The 12,189-nt window shown below is 46.0% G+C and overlaps 1 protein-coding gene across 9 annotated transcripts in view; it reads right to left on the reverse strand.

The window, feature by feature from the left end:
* Positions 1-1,044: 1,044 nt before the first annotated feature.
* The window catches only part of LOC133618391 (dynein, cytoplasmic 1, intermediate chain 2a-like), a 30,490-nt gene continuing 19,345 nt past the window's right edge, over positions 1,045-12,189 (reverse strand). For 8 of the 9 annotated variants that reach the window (XM_061978707.2, XM_061978705.2, XM_061978706.2 and 5 more), the window contains 4 exons: positions 8,744-8,888; positions 7,087-7,227; positions 6,887-7,012; positions 1,045-1,748 (listed from right to left, as the gene is read on the reverse strand). In XM_061978707.2, coding sequence (XP_061834691.1) covers positions 1,647-1,748; positions 6,887-7,012; positions 7,087-7,227; positions 8,744-8,888 — 514 coding nt within the window. In that variant the 3' untranslated portion in view covers positions 1,045-1,646. The remainder of the gene's footprint in view (positions 1,749-6,886; positions 7,013-7,086; positions 7,228-8,743; positions 8,889-12,189) is intronic. The other variant, XR_012050995.1, reaches the window with a different exon arrangement.

The raw sequence follows: 12,189 nt of genomic DNA on the forward strand, positions 1-12,189 counted from the left end.
AAACCATTTATGATTGATTTGTGTAGTTTTAACAGTTTCTTAAATGCATTTGGAAAAACACTTCTTGATGGTGACTAAATGAATTGGACACAAGGATACAATTTCCTTCTTTTAAAAACAAAAAAGTTGTTAAGTATGGTCCTTGACGTGGTGTTGGATGTCTCTGAAGTTGCATTGAGGGTACAAAGTACATCTGACCTCTTCATCATGTAAAAGAAAGGGCACTGAATCCTCTCACACATGAAATCTAATTGAGGTGCCAATTTGTTAGTGTGCTACTTAGGCTTGTACATGTTAATGCACTTCAATTCAAATGAGCAGAATAAATATTAAATATTGCAGGGGTTAAAATGCAACACTTGTGAGTGCTAGTCTTCTCCATCTTCAGCACCAGGGAGGCTGTCAGAACAATATTCAAGTGTTAGTATAAAGGTGCAAGTAGAAAGGTTTGCATATTGTTGAGGAGCAGTCAGCGGATGAAGAAGGTTCTAATTTCAGAGCTCAATTTCAGATGGAAACTATTGAGAGTTTGGTTGTAGCAGACGCTAAGAGTGGAACATGTAAGGTGGTCTCTTCTAGCACTCCTGGACCTGTCATGAGGAGGAGGAGGGAGGAGGAGCTGGACAGTCATGATGAGGAGGAGGGAGGAGGAGCTGGACAGTCATGAGGAGGAGGAGGGAGGAGGAGCTGGACAGTCATGATGAGGAGGAGGAGGAGCTGGACAGTCATGATGAGGATGAGGGAGGAGGAGGAAATGGACAGTCATGAGGAGGGAGAAGGAGCTGGACAGTCCTGAGGAGGATGAGGGAGGAGGAGGAGCTGGACAGTCATGATGAGGAGGAGGAGGGAGGAGGAGCTGGACAGTCCTGAGGAGGAGGAGGAGCTGGACAGTCATGATGAGGAGCTGGACAGTCATGATGAGGAGGAGGAAGGAAGAGATGGACAGTCATGATGAGGAGGGAGGAGGAGATAGACAGTCATGATGATGAGTAGGAGATGGACAGTCATGAGGAGGGAGGAGGAGATAGACAGTCATGATGATGAGTAGGAGATGGACAGTCATGAGGAGGAGGAGGAGGGAGGAGGAGATGGACAGTCATGATGATGAGGAGGAGATGGACAGTCTTGATGAGGAGGAGATGGCCAGCCACGAGGAGGAGGAGGAGATGGACAGCCATGATGATGAGGAGGATGAGCTGGACAGTCATGATGAGGAGGAGGAGGAGCTGGACAGTCATGATGAGGAGGAGGGAGGAGGAGATAGACAGTCATGATGATGAGGAGGAGATGGACAGTCATGATGATGAGGAGGAGATGGACAGTCATGATGATGATGAGGAGGAGATGGACAGTCATGATGATGAGGAGGATGAGCTGGACAGTCATGATGAGGAGGAGGAGGAGCTGGACAGTCATGATGAGGAGGAGGGAGGAGGAGATAGACAGTCATGATGATGAGGAGGAGATGGACAGTCATGATGAAGAGGAGGAGATGGACAGTCATGATGAGGAGGAGGAGATGGACAGTCATGATGAAGAGGAGGAGATGCACAGCCAGGTCCTCCACGTCCAGCAGGGATGAGTAGTGTGATTTAGGGATAAAGTGTGGTGTAGTGGGTGTGATTTCTGGATAAAGTGTGGTGTGATCAAACGTTGGCCAGCTCCTCAGCTTCATCTCTGTTCTGGTTGATGTCAGCGAGAGTTCTGACGAAGCGAGTCCACTCGTCTGCTTTGGGGACGCAGATTTGCTGCAGGAGGACACAGAAGTGATCAGAGAGTATTAAGTTGAGAGCAGAAGTCAGCAAACAAGCTCAGTAAGGAATGTGTCAACATGACTTTATCAAGTCAATTACAAATGACAGCCAGTTCTGTTCAGCACAATGCATGATGGGACAAATACAAACAGTTCTATTCAGCACAATGCATGATGGGACAAATACAAACCATGTTTAAATGCTTGAGTTGAGTTGAGTTTGTTTCAAACATGCAAGCAATATTTGTGAATGATGATAAAAGTTGAAGTGAAGGACGTAAACAAGGTAGTAGTCTTTACTTTTGCTTACTCTTAAAGGCCTACTGAAAGCCACTACTAGCGACCACGCAGTCTGATAGTTTATATATCAATGATGACATCTTAACATTGCAACACATGCCAATACGGCCGGGTTAGCTCACTAAAGTGCAATTTTAAATTCGGCGCGAAATATCCTGCTGAAAACGTCTCGGTATGATGACGTCAGCGCGTGACGTCACGGATTGTGGAGGACATTTTGGGACAGCATGGTGGCCAGCTATTAAAATTCCACAGTATTCTGGACATCTGTGTTGGTGAATCTTTTGCAATTTGTTCAATGAACAATGGAGACAGCAAAGAAGAAAGCTGTAGGTGGGAAGCGGTGTATTGCGGGCGGCTGCAGCAACACAAACACAGCCGGTGTTTCATTGTTTACATTCCCGGAAGATGACAGTCAAGATTTACCATTGGCCTGTGGAGAACTGGGACAACAGAGACTCTTACCAGGAGGACTTTGAGTTGGATACGCAGACGCGGTACCGTGAGTACGCTTCCAAACATTTGATCGCTTGCCCGTGCGTGCGTGCCGCTATGTGCATGTCACGTACGTAACTTTGGGGACTTTGGGGAAATATATGTGCTGTATGAACTTTGGGGAGGTGAACGGTACTTTAGGCTGTGGGATTGAGTGTGTTGTGCAGGTGTTTGAGTTGTATTGGCAAGTTATATGGACGGGAGGGGGGAGGTGTTTGTTATGCGGGATTCATTTGTGGCATATTAAATATAAGCCTGGTTGTGTTGTGGCTAATAGAGTATATTGTGTTTATTTACTGTTTTAGTCATTCCCAGCTGAATATCAGGTCCCACCCGCCTCTCACAGCATCTTCCCTATCTGCCCTCTAGTCCTTCACTCTCACTTTCCTCATCCACAAATCTTTCATCCTGGCTCAAATTAATGGGGAAATCGTAGCTTTCTCGGTCCGAATGGCTCTGGCTGCTGGTGGCCATGATTGTAAACAATGTTTGGATGTGAGGAGCTCCACAACCTGTGACGTCACGCTACTCGTCTGCTACTTCCGCTACAGGCAAGGCTTTTTTATCAGCGACCAAAAGTTGCGAACTTTATCGTCCATGTTCTCTACTAAATCCTTTCAGCAAAAATATGGCAATATGGCGAAATGATCAAGTATGACACATAGAATGGACCTGCTATCCCCGTTTAAATAAGAAAATGGCATTTCAGTAGGCCTTTAATATCAATTATATTTATCATTTATATCCATAACAGTAAAATCCACCGTGGTAAAATTCTAGACAGCTAGTAATACCACTCACATTTTTCATTATCACAAAACCGTCAGCTCTAAGACCTCTATGAAGAATACAAATGAAGGACCCAGTTTTCCCTCGCCCATACGCGTCTCACCGGGGCCCCCCTCTGGAGCCAGGCCTGGGGGTGGGGCACGATGGCGAGCACCTGGTGGCCGAAGAGGCAACGTGGGTCCCCCCTCCAATGGGCTCACCACCCATAGCAGGGGTCATAGAGGTCGGGTGCAATGTGAGCTGGGCGGAAGCCGAAGGCAGGGCACTTGGCGGTCCGATCCTCGGCTACAGAAGCTAGCTCTTGGGACGTGGAACGTCACCTCGCTGGGGGGAAAGGAGCCTGAGCTAGTGCGCAAGGTGGAAAAGATCCGGCTAGATATAGTCGGATTCACTTCGACGCACAGCAAGGGCTCTGGAACCAGTTCTCTCAAGAGGGGCTGGACTCTCTTCCACTCTGGCGTTGCACGCAGTGAGAGGCGACGGGCTGAGGTAGTAAATCTTGTTGCCCCCGGCTCAAAGCCTGCACGTTGGAGTTCAACCCAGTGGACGAGAGGGTAGCTTCCCTCCGCCTTCGGGTGGGGAGACGAGTCCAGACTGTTGTTTGTGCTTATGCACCAAACAGCATTTCAGAGTACCCACACTTTTTGGATTCCCTTGAGGGAGTACTGGAGAGTGCTCCCTCGGGTGAGTCCCTTGTTCTGTTGGGTGACTTCAACGCTCATGTTGGCAACGGCAGTGAAACCTGGAGAGGCGTGATTGGGAAGAATGGCCGCCCGGATCTGAACCCGAGTGGTGTTTTGTTATTGAACTTTTGTGCTCGTCACAGATTGTCCATAACAAACACCATGTTCAAACATAAGGGTGTCCATATGTGCACTTGGCACCAGGACGTCCTAGGCCGCAGTTCCATGATCGACTTTGTAGTTGTGTCATCGGATTTGCGGTCTTATGTTTTGGACACTCAGGTGAAGAGAGGGGCGGAGCTTTCTACCGATCACCACCTGGTGGTGAGTTGGCTGCGATGGTGGGGGAGGATGCCGGACAGACCTGGCAGGTCCAAACGCACTGTGAGGGTCTGCTGGGAACGCCTGGCAGAGTCTCCTGTCAGAGAGAGTTTCAATTCCCACCTCCGGAAGAACTTTGAACATGTCACGAGGGAGGTGCTGGATATTGAGTCCGAGTGGACCATGTTCCGCACCTCTATTGTCGAGGCGGCCGATTGGAGCTGTGGTCGCAAGGTGGTTGGTGTCTGTCGTGGCAGTAATCCTAGAACCTAGGGATGCCTTCAAGCTGAAGAAAGAGTCCTATCGGGTCCTTTTGGCTCTTGGGACTCCGGAGGCAGCAGACAGGTACCGACAGGCCAGGCGGTGTGCAGCTTCACGGTTGCGTAGGCAAAAACTCGGACATGGGAAGAGTTTGGGGAAGCCATGGAAAACAACTTCCGGACGGCTTCGAAGCGATTCTGAACCACCATCCGCCGCCTCAGGAAGGGGAAGCAGTGCACTGTCAACACCGTGTATGGTGAGGATGGTGTTCTGCTGACCTCGACTGTGACTGTTGTGGATCAGTGTAGGGAATACTTCGAAGACCTCCTCAATCCCACTAACAAGTCTTCCTATGAGGAAGCAGTGCCTGGGGAATCTGTGGTGGGCTCTCCTATTTCTGGGGCTGAGGTTGCTGAGGTAGTTAAAAAGCTCCTTGGTGGCAAGGCCCCGAGGGTGGATGAGATCTGCCCGAAGTCCCTTAAGGCTCTGGATGCTGTGGGGCTGTCTTAGTGGACAAGACTCTGCAACATCGCGTGGACATCAGGGGTGGTACCTCTGGATTGGCAGACCGGAGTAATGCCATGATCAGTACACCAGTTACTGGTGGTTTTGGCACTATGGGCAGGTGCCAGATCATGCTGGAAAATGAAATCACCATCTCCATAGAGCTTTTCAACAGATACAGCTACAATAGCCGTATTCCCATGGTCAAGCAACTCCTGAACTCAAGACAACGGAAGAAGCGCCTGACTTGGGTTATGGAAAGAAGTACTGGACAGTTGCAGAGTGGTCCAGAGTCTGTATTTCATTTGGAAGTCAAGGCGCTAGAGTCTGGAGAACGGCTGGAGAAGAGCAAAATCCAAGTTGCTTGAAATCCAGTGTGAAGTTCCCACAGTCAGCAATGGTTTGGGGGGCTATGTCAGCTGCTGGTGTTGGTCCACTGTGTTTCATCAAGTCCAGAGTCAATGCAGCTGTGTACCAAGAGATTTTAGAGCACTACATGCTTCCATCTGTTGAAAAGCTCTATGGAGATGATGATTTCATTTTCCAGCATGATCTGGCAGTGCCAAAACCACCAGTAACTGGTGTACTGACCATGACATTACTGTCCTCCATTGGCCTGCCAACTCCCCTGACCTGAACCCCATAGAGAATTTGTGGGGTATTGTGAAGAAAAAGCTGAATGACACCAGAGCCAATAATGCAAATGAGCTAAAGGCCGCTATTGAAGCATCCTGGGCATCCATAACACCTCAGCAATGCCACAGGCTGATTGCCTCCATGCCACGCCACATTGGTGCAGTCATCCGTGCAAAAGGATTCCCAACCAAGTACTGAGTGCATTGATTGACATTTTCAAATGTTTGATTTTGTTTTGCTGTTATAAATTTTTTTTTTTTACTTGGTCTGAGGAAATATTCAAATTTTTTGAGATAGGATTTTTGAGTTTTCTTAAGCTGTATGCCATAATCAGCAATATTAACATAATAAAAGGCTTGCAATATTTCAGTTGATGTGTAATGAATCCAGAATGTATGACATTTTCATGTTTTTAGTTGCATTACAGAAAATAAAGGACTTTATCACAATATTCTAATTTTCTGAGACAGTCATGTATGCATATACGTATGTATATATATATATATATATATATATATATACTGTGTATATATACGTATATATACACATGTATATATATATATGTATGTAAATATATACTGTATATATATATATACACACAACCACATATATTTATGTATATATACATACATATATATGTATGTATATACTGTGTATATATACATATATATATTTGTATACATATATATATATAGGCTGATGCCCCCGCAACCCGACCTCAGATAAGCGGAAAAAGATGGATTGATGGATATATACAGTATATACATACTGTACGTAGACTAAATTGCCAAAAGTATTTGGCCAGCCATCCAAATGATGAGAATCAGGTGTCCTAATCACTTGGTGTATCAAATCAAGCACTTAGGCATGGAGACTGTTTCTACAAACATTTGTGAAAGAATGGGCCGCTCTCAGTGATTTCCAGCGTGGAACTGTCATAGGATGCCACCTGTGCAACAAATGCAGTCCTTGTGGACAGCCTTCCCAGAAGAGTTGAAGCTGTAATCGCTGCAACATCATATTGAACCCTATGAGTTAGGAATGGGATGACACTTCAACTTCATATGTGAGTCAAGGCAGGTGTGCAAATACTTTTGGCAATAGTTTGTCCTCGAGTTGGATGATTTGATGGCTGCCGCCTCACCTCGCCCACGTCGTACACCTGCACTTGTCCCTCAGAGTCTCCGGTGGCGATCTCTTTTCCGGTGTGAGCCCATCGCACGCGGTTCAGCGCTGGAGCCCCCTCCACATACACACTGGCAGTGGGAACCTGAGGAAGACCACATCACTGCGTCAAGACACCTTCTTGCTTCCTACAGGTGTTACATTCCATGGCGAGAGAACCTCAGTGTCGTTGTTGAGGTTCCACAGGTCCAGACGTCCAGCCAGGTCCACACAAGCAAACAGAGCAGGGTGCGTAGGAGACCACATGGCATCGTACACATAGTCGCAGCTGTCCTCAAAGGAGTAAAGTGGGCGGGTACTCTGCACCACAGGTTTGTTAATAGTATCCAATGTCATTGCTGTGTGTGTGTTAATAGTATCCAATAGAAGTGCTGTGTGTTTGTTAATAGTATCCAATGTGTGTTTGTTAATAGCATCCAATGTAAGTGCTGTGTGTTTGTTAATAGTATCCAATGTGTGTTTGTTAATAGTATCCAATGTGTGTTTGTTAATAGCATCCAATGTAAGTGCTGTGTGTTTGTTAATAGTATCCAATGTGTGTTTGTTAATAGTATCCAATGTAAGTGGTGTGTGTTTGTTAATAGTATTCAATGTGTGTTTGTTAATAGTATCCAATGTAAGTGGTGTCTGTGTATTAATAGTATCCAATGTAAGTGGTGTGTGTTTGTTAATAGTATCCAATGTGTGTGTGTGTTAATAGTATCCAATGTAAGTGGTGTGTGTGTGTTAATAGTATCCAATGTAAGGTGTGTATTTGTTAATAGTATCCAATGTAAGTGGTGTGTGTTTGTTAATAGTATTCATTGTAAGTGGTGTGTGTGTGTTTGTTAATAGTATCCAATGTAAGGTGTGTATTTGTTAATAGTATCCAATGTAAGTGGTGTGTGTTTGTTAATAGTATTCATTGTAAGTGGTGTGTGTGTGTGTGTGTGTGTGTTAATAGTATCCAATGTAAGTGGTGTGTGTTTGTTAATAGTATCCAATGTAAGTGGTATGTATGTGTTAATAGTATCCAATGTAAATGGTGTGTGTTTGTTAATAGTATCAAATGTAAGTGGTGTGTGTGCATTAATAGTATCCAATGTAAGTGGTGTGTGTGCATTAATAGTATCCAATGTGTGTGTGTGTTTGTTAATAGTATCCAATGTAAGTGATGTGTGTGTTAATAGTATCCAATGTAAGTGGTGTGTGTGTGTCAATAGTATCCAATGTAAGTGGTGTGTGTGTGTTAATAGTATCCAATGTAAGATGTGTGTGTGTTAATAGTGTCCACAAAGTGGTGTGTGTGTGTGTTAATAGTGTCCACAAAGTGGTGTGTGTGTGTTAATAGTGTCCACAAATTGGTGTGTGTGTGTGTTAATAGTGTCCACAAAGTGGTGTGTGTGCGTGTTAATAGTGTCCACAAATTGGTGTGTGTTAGTAGTGCCCACAAAGTACTGTGTGTTAGTAGTGTCCATAAAGTAGTGTGTGTGTGTGTGTGTGTGTGTGTGTGTGTGTGTGTGTTAATAGTGTCCACAAAGTGGTGTGTGTGTGTGTGTTAATAGTGTCCACAAATTGGTGTGTGTGTGTGTTAATAGTGTCCACAAAGTGGTGTGTGTGTGTGTTAATAGTGTCCACAAATTGGTGTGTGTTAGTAGTGTCCACAAAGTACTGTGTGTTAGTAGTGTCCATAAAGTAGTGTGTGCGTGTGTGTGTGTTAATAGTGTCCACAAAGTGGTGTGTGTGTGTGTGTGTGTGTGTGTGTGTGTGTGTGTGTGTGTGTGTGTGTGTGTTAATAGTGTCCACACAGTGGTGTGTGTGTGTGTTAATGTCTGACCTTGGTGCTCCACAGTTTGACGGTCCAGTCGAAAGAAGCAGAGATGAAGAGATGGGAGAAGTCCACAGGTCCTGCAGCAGTATGACAGCTCAGGCCTGTCACAGGACCATGATGGCCCTCAAACACCTCAGTGATGCCCGCCTTACTGGAACACACACAATACTGACATGTTCAAACACCTCAGTGATGCCCGCCTTACTGGAACACACACAATACTGACATGTTCAAACACCTCAGTGATGCCCACCTTACTGGAACACACACAATACTGACATGTTCAAACACCTCAGTGATGCCCGCCTTACTGGAACACACACAATACTGACATGTTCAAACACCTCAGTGATGCCCGCCTTACTGGAACACACACAATACTGACATGTTCAAACACCTCAGTGATGCCCGTCTTACTGAAACACACACAATACTGACATGTTCAAACACCTCAGTGATGCCCGCCTTACTGGAACACACACAATACTGACATGCTCAAACACCTCAGTGATGCCCGCCTTACTGGAACACACACAATACTGACATGTTCAAACACCTCAGTGATGCCCGCCTTACTGGAACACACACAATACTGACATGTTCAAACACCTTAGTGATGCCCGCCTTACTGGAACACACACAATACTGACATGCTCAAACACCTCAGTGATGCCCGCCTTACTGGAACACACACAATACTGACATGTTCAAACACCTCAGTGATGCCCGCCTTACTGGAACACACACAATACTGACATGTTCAAACACCTCAGTGATGCCCACCTTACTGGAACACACACAATACTGACATGTTCAAACACCTCAGTGATGCCCGCCTTACTGGAACACACACAATACTGACATGTTCAAACACCTCAGTGATGCCCGCCTTACTGGAACACACACAATACTGACATGTTCAAACACCTCAGTGATGCCCGCCTTACTGGAACACACACAATACTGACATGTTCAAACACCTCAGTGATGCCCGCCTTACTGGAACACACACAATACTGACATGCTCAAACACCTCAGTGATGCCCGCCTTACTGGAACACACACAATACTGACATGCTCAAACACCTCAGTGATGCCCGCCTTACTGGAACACACACAATACTGACATGTTCAAACACCTCAGTGATGCCCACCTTACTGGAACACACACAATACTGACATGTTCAAACACCTCAGTGATGCCCGCCTTACTGGAACACACACAATACTGACATGCTCAAACACCTCAGTGATGCCCGCCTTACTGGAACACACACAATACTGACATGTTCAAACACCTCAGTGATGCCCGCCTTACTGGAACACACACAATACTGACATGTTCAAACACCTTAGTGATGCCCGCCTTACTGGAACACACACAATACTGACATGCTCAAACACCTCAGTGATGCCCGCCTTACTGGAACACACACAATACTGACATGTTCAAACACCTCAGTGATGCCCGCCTTACTGGAACACACACAATACTGACATGCTCAAACACCTCAGTGATGCCCGCCTTACTGGAACACACACAATACTGACATGCTCAAACACCTCAGTGATGCCCGCCTTACTGGAACACACACAATACTGACATGTTCAAACACCTCAGTGATGCCCACCTTACTGGAACACACACAATACTGACATGTTCAAACACCTCAGTGATGCCCGCCTTACTGGAACACACACAATACTGACATGTTCAAACACCTCAGTGATGCCCGCCTTACTGGAACACACACAATACTGACATGTTCAAACACCTCAGTGATGCCCGTCTTACTGAAACACACACAATACTGACATGTTCAAACACCTCAGTGATGCCCGCCTTACTGGAACACACACAATACTGACATGCTCAAACACCTCAGTGATGCCCGCCTTACTGGAACACACACAATACTGACATGTTCAAACACCTCAGTGATGCCCGCCTTACTGGAACACACACAATACTGACATGTTCAAACACCTTAGTGATGCCCGCCTTACTGGAACACACACAATACTGACATGCTCAAACACCTCAGTGATGCCCGCCTTACTGGAACACACACAATACTGACATGTTCAAACACCTCAGTGATGCCCGCCTTACTGGAACACACACAATACTGACATGTTCAAACACCTCAGTGATGCCCGCCTTACTGGAACACACACAATACTGACATGTTCAAACACCTCAGTGATGCCCGCCTTACTGGAACACACACAATACTGACATGTTCAAACACCTCAGTGATGCCCGCCTTACTGGAACACACACAATACTGACATGTTCAAACACCTCAGTGATGCCCGCCTTACTGGAACACACACAATACTGACATGCTCAAACACCTCAGTGATGCCCGCCTTACTGGAACACACACAATACTGACATGCTCAAACACCTCAGTGATGCCCGCCTTACTGGAACACACACAATACTGACATGTTCAAACACCTCAGTGATGCCCACCTTACTGGAACACACACAATACTGACATGTTCAAACACCTCAGTGATGCCCGCCTTACTGGAACACACACAATACTGACATGCTCAAACACCTCAGTGATGCCCGCCTTACTGGAACACACACAATACTGACATGTTCAAACACCTCAGTGATGCCCGCCTTACTGGAACACACACAATACTGACATGTTCAAACACCTTAGTGATGCCCGCCTTACTGGAACACACACAATACTGACATGCTCAAACACCTCAGTGATGCCCGCCTTACTGGAACACACACAATACTGACATGTTCAAACACCTCAGTGATGCCCGCCTTACTGGAACACACACAATACTGACATGCTCAAACACCTCAGTGATGCCCGCCTTACTGGAACACACACAATACTGACATGCTCAAACACCTCAGTGATGCCCGCCTTACTGGAACACACACAATACTGACATGTTCAAACACCTCAGTGATGCCCGCCTTACTGGAACACACACAATACTGACATGTTCAAACACCTCAGTGATGCCCGCCTTACTGGAACACACACAATACTGACATGCTCAAACACCTCAGTGATGCCCGCCTTACTGGAACACACACAATACTGACATGTTCAAACACCTCAGTGATGCCCGCCTTACTGGAACACACACAATACTGACATGTTCAAACACCTCAGTGATGCCCGCCTTACTGGAACATACACAATACTGACATGTTCAAACACCTCAGTGATGCCCGCCTTACTGGAACACACACAATACTGACATGTTCAAACACCTCAGTGATGCCCACCTTACTGGAACACACACAATACTGACATGTTCAAACACCTCAGTGATGCCCGCCTTACTGGAACACACACAATACTGACATGTTCAAACACCTCAGTGATGCCCGCCTTACTGGAACATACACAATACTGACATGTTCAAACACCTCAGTGATGCCCGCCTTACTGGAACACACACAA

The sequence above is a fragment of the Nerophis lumbriciformis genome, linkage group LG19 (genome assembly GCF_033978685.3).
Source record: "Nerophis lumbriciformis linkage group LG19, RoL_Nlum_v2.1, whole genome shotgun sequence".
NCBI lineage: Eukaryota > Metazoa > Chordata > Actinopteri > Syngnathiformes > Syngnathidae > Nerophis > Nerophis lumbriciformis.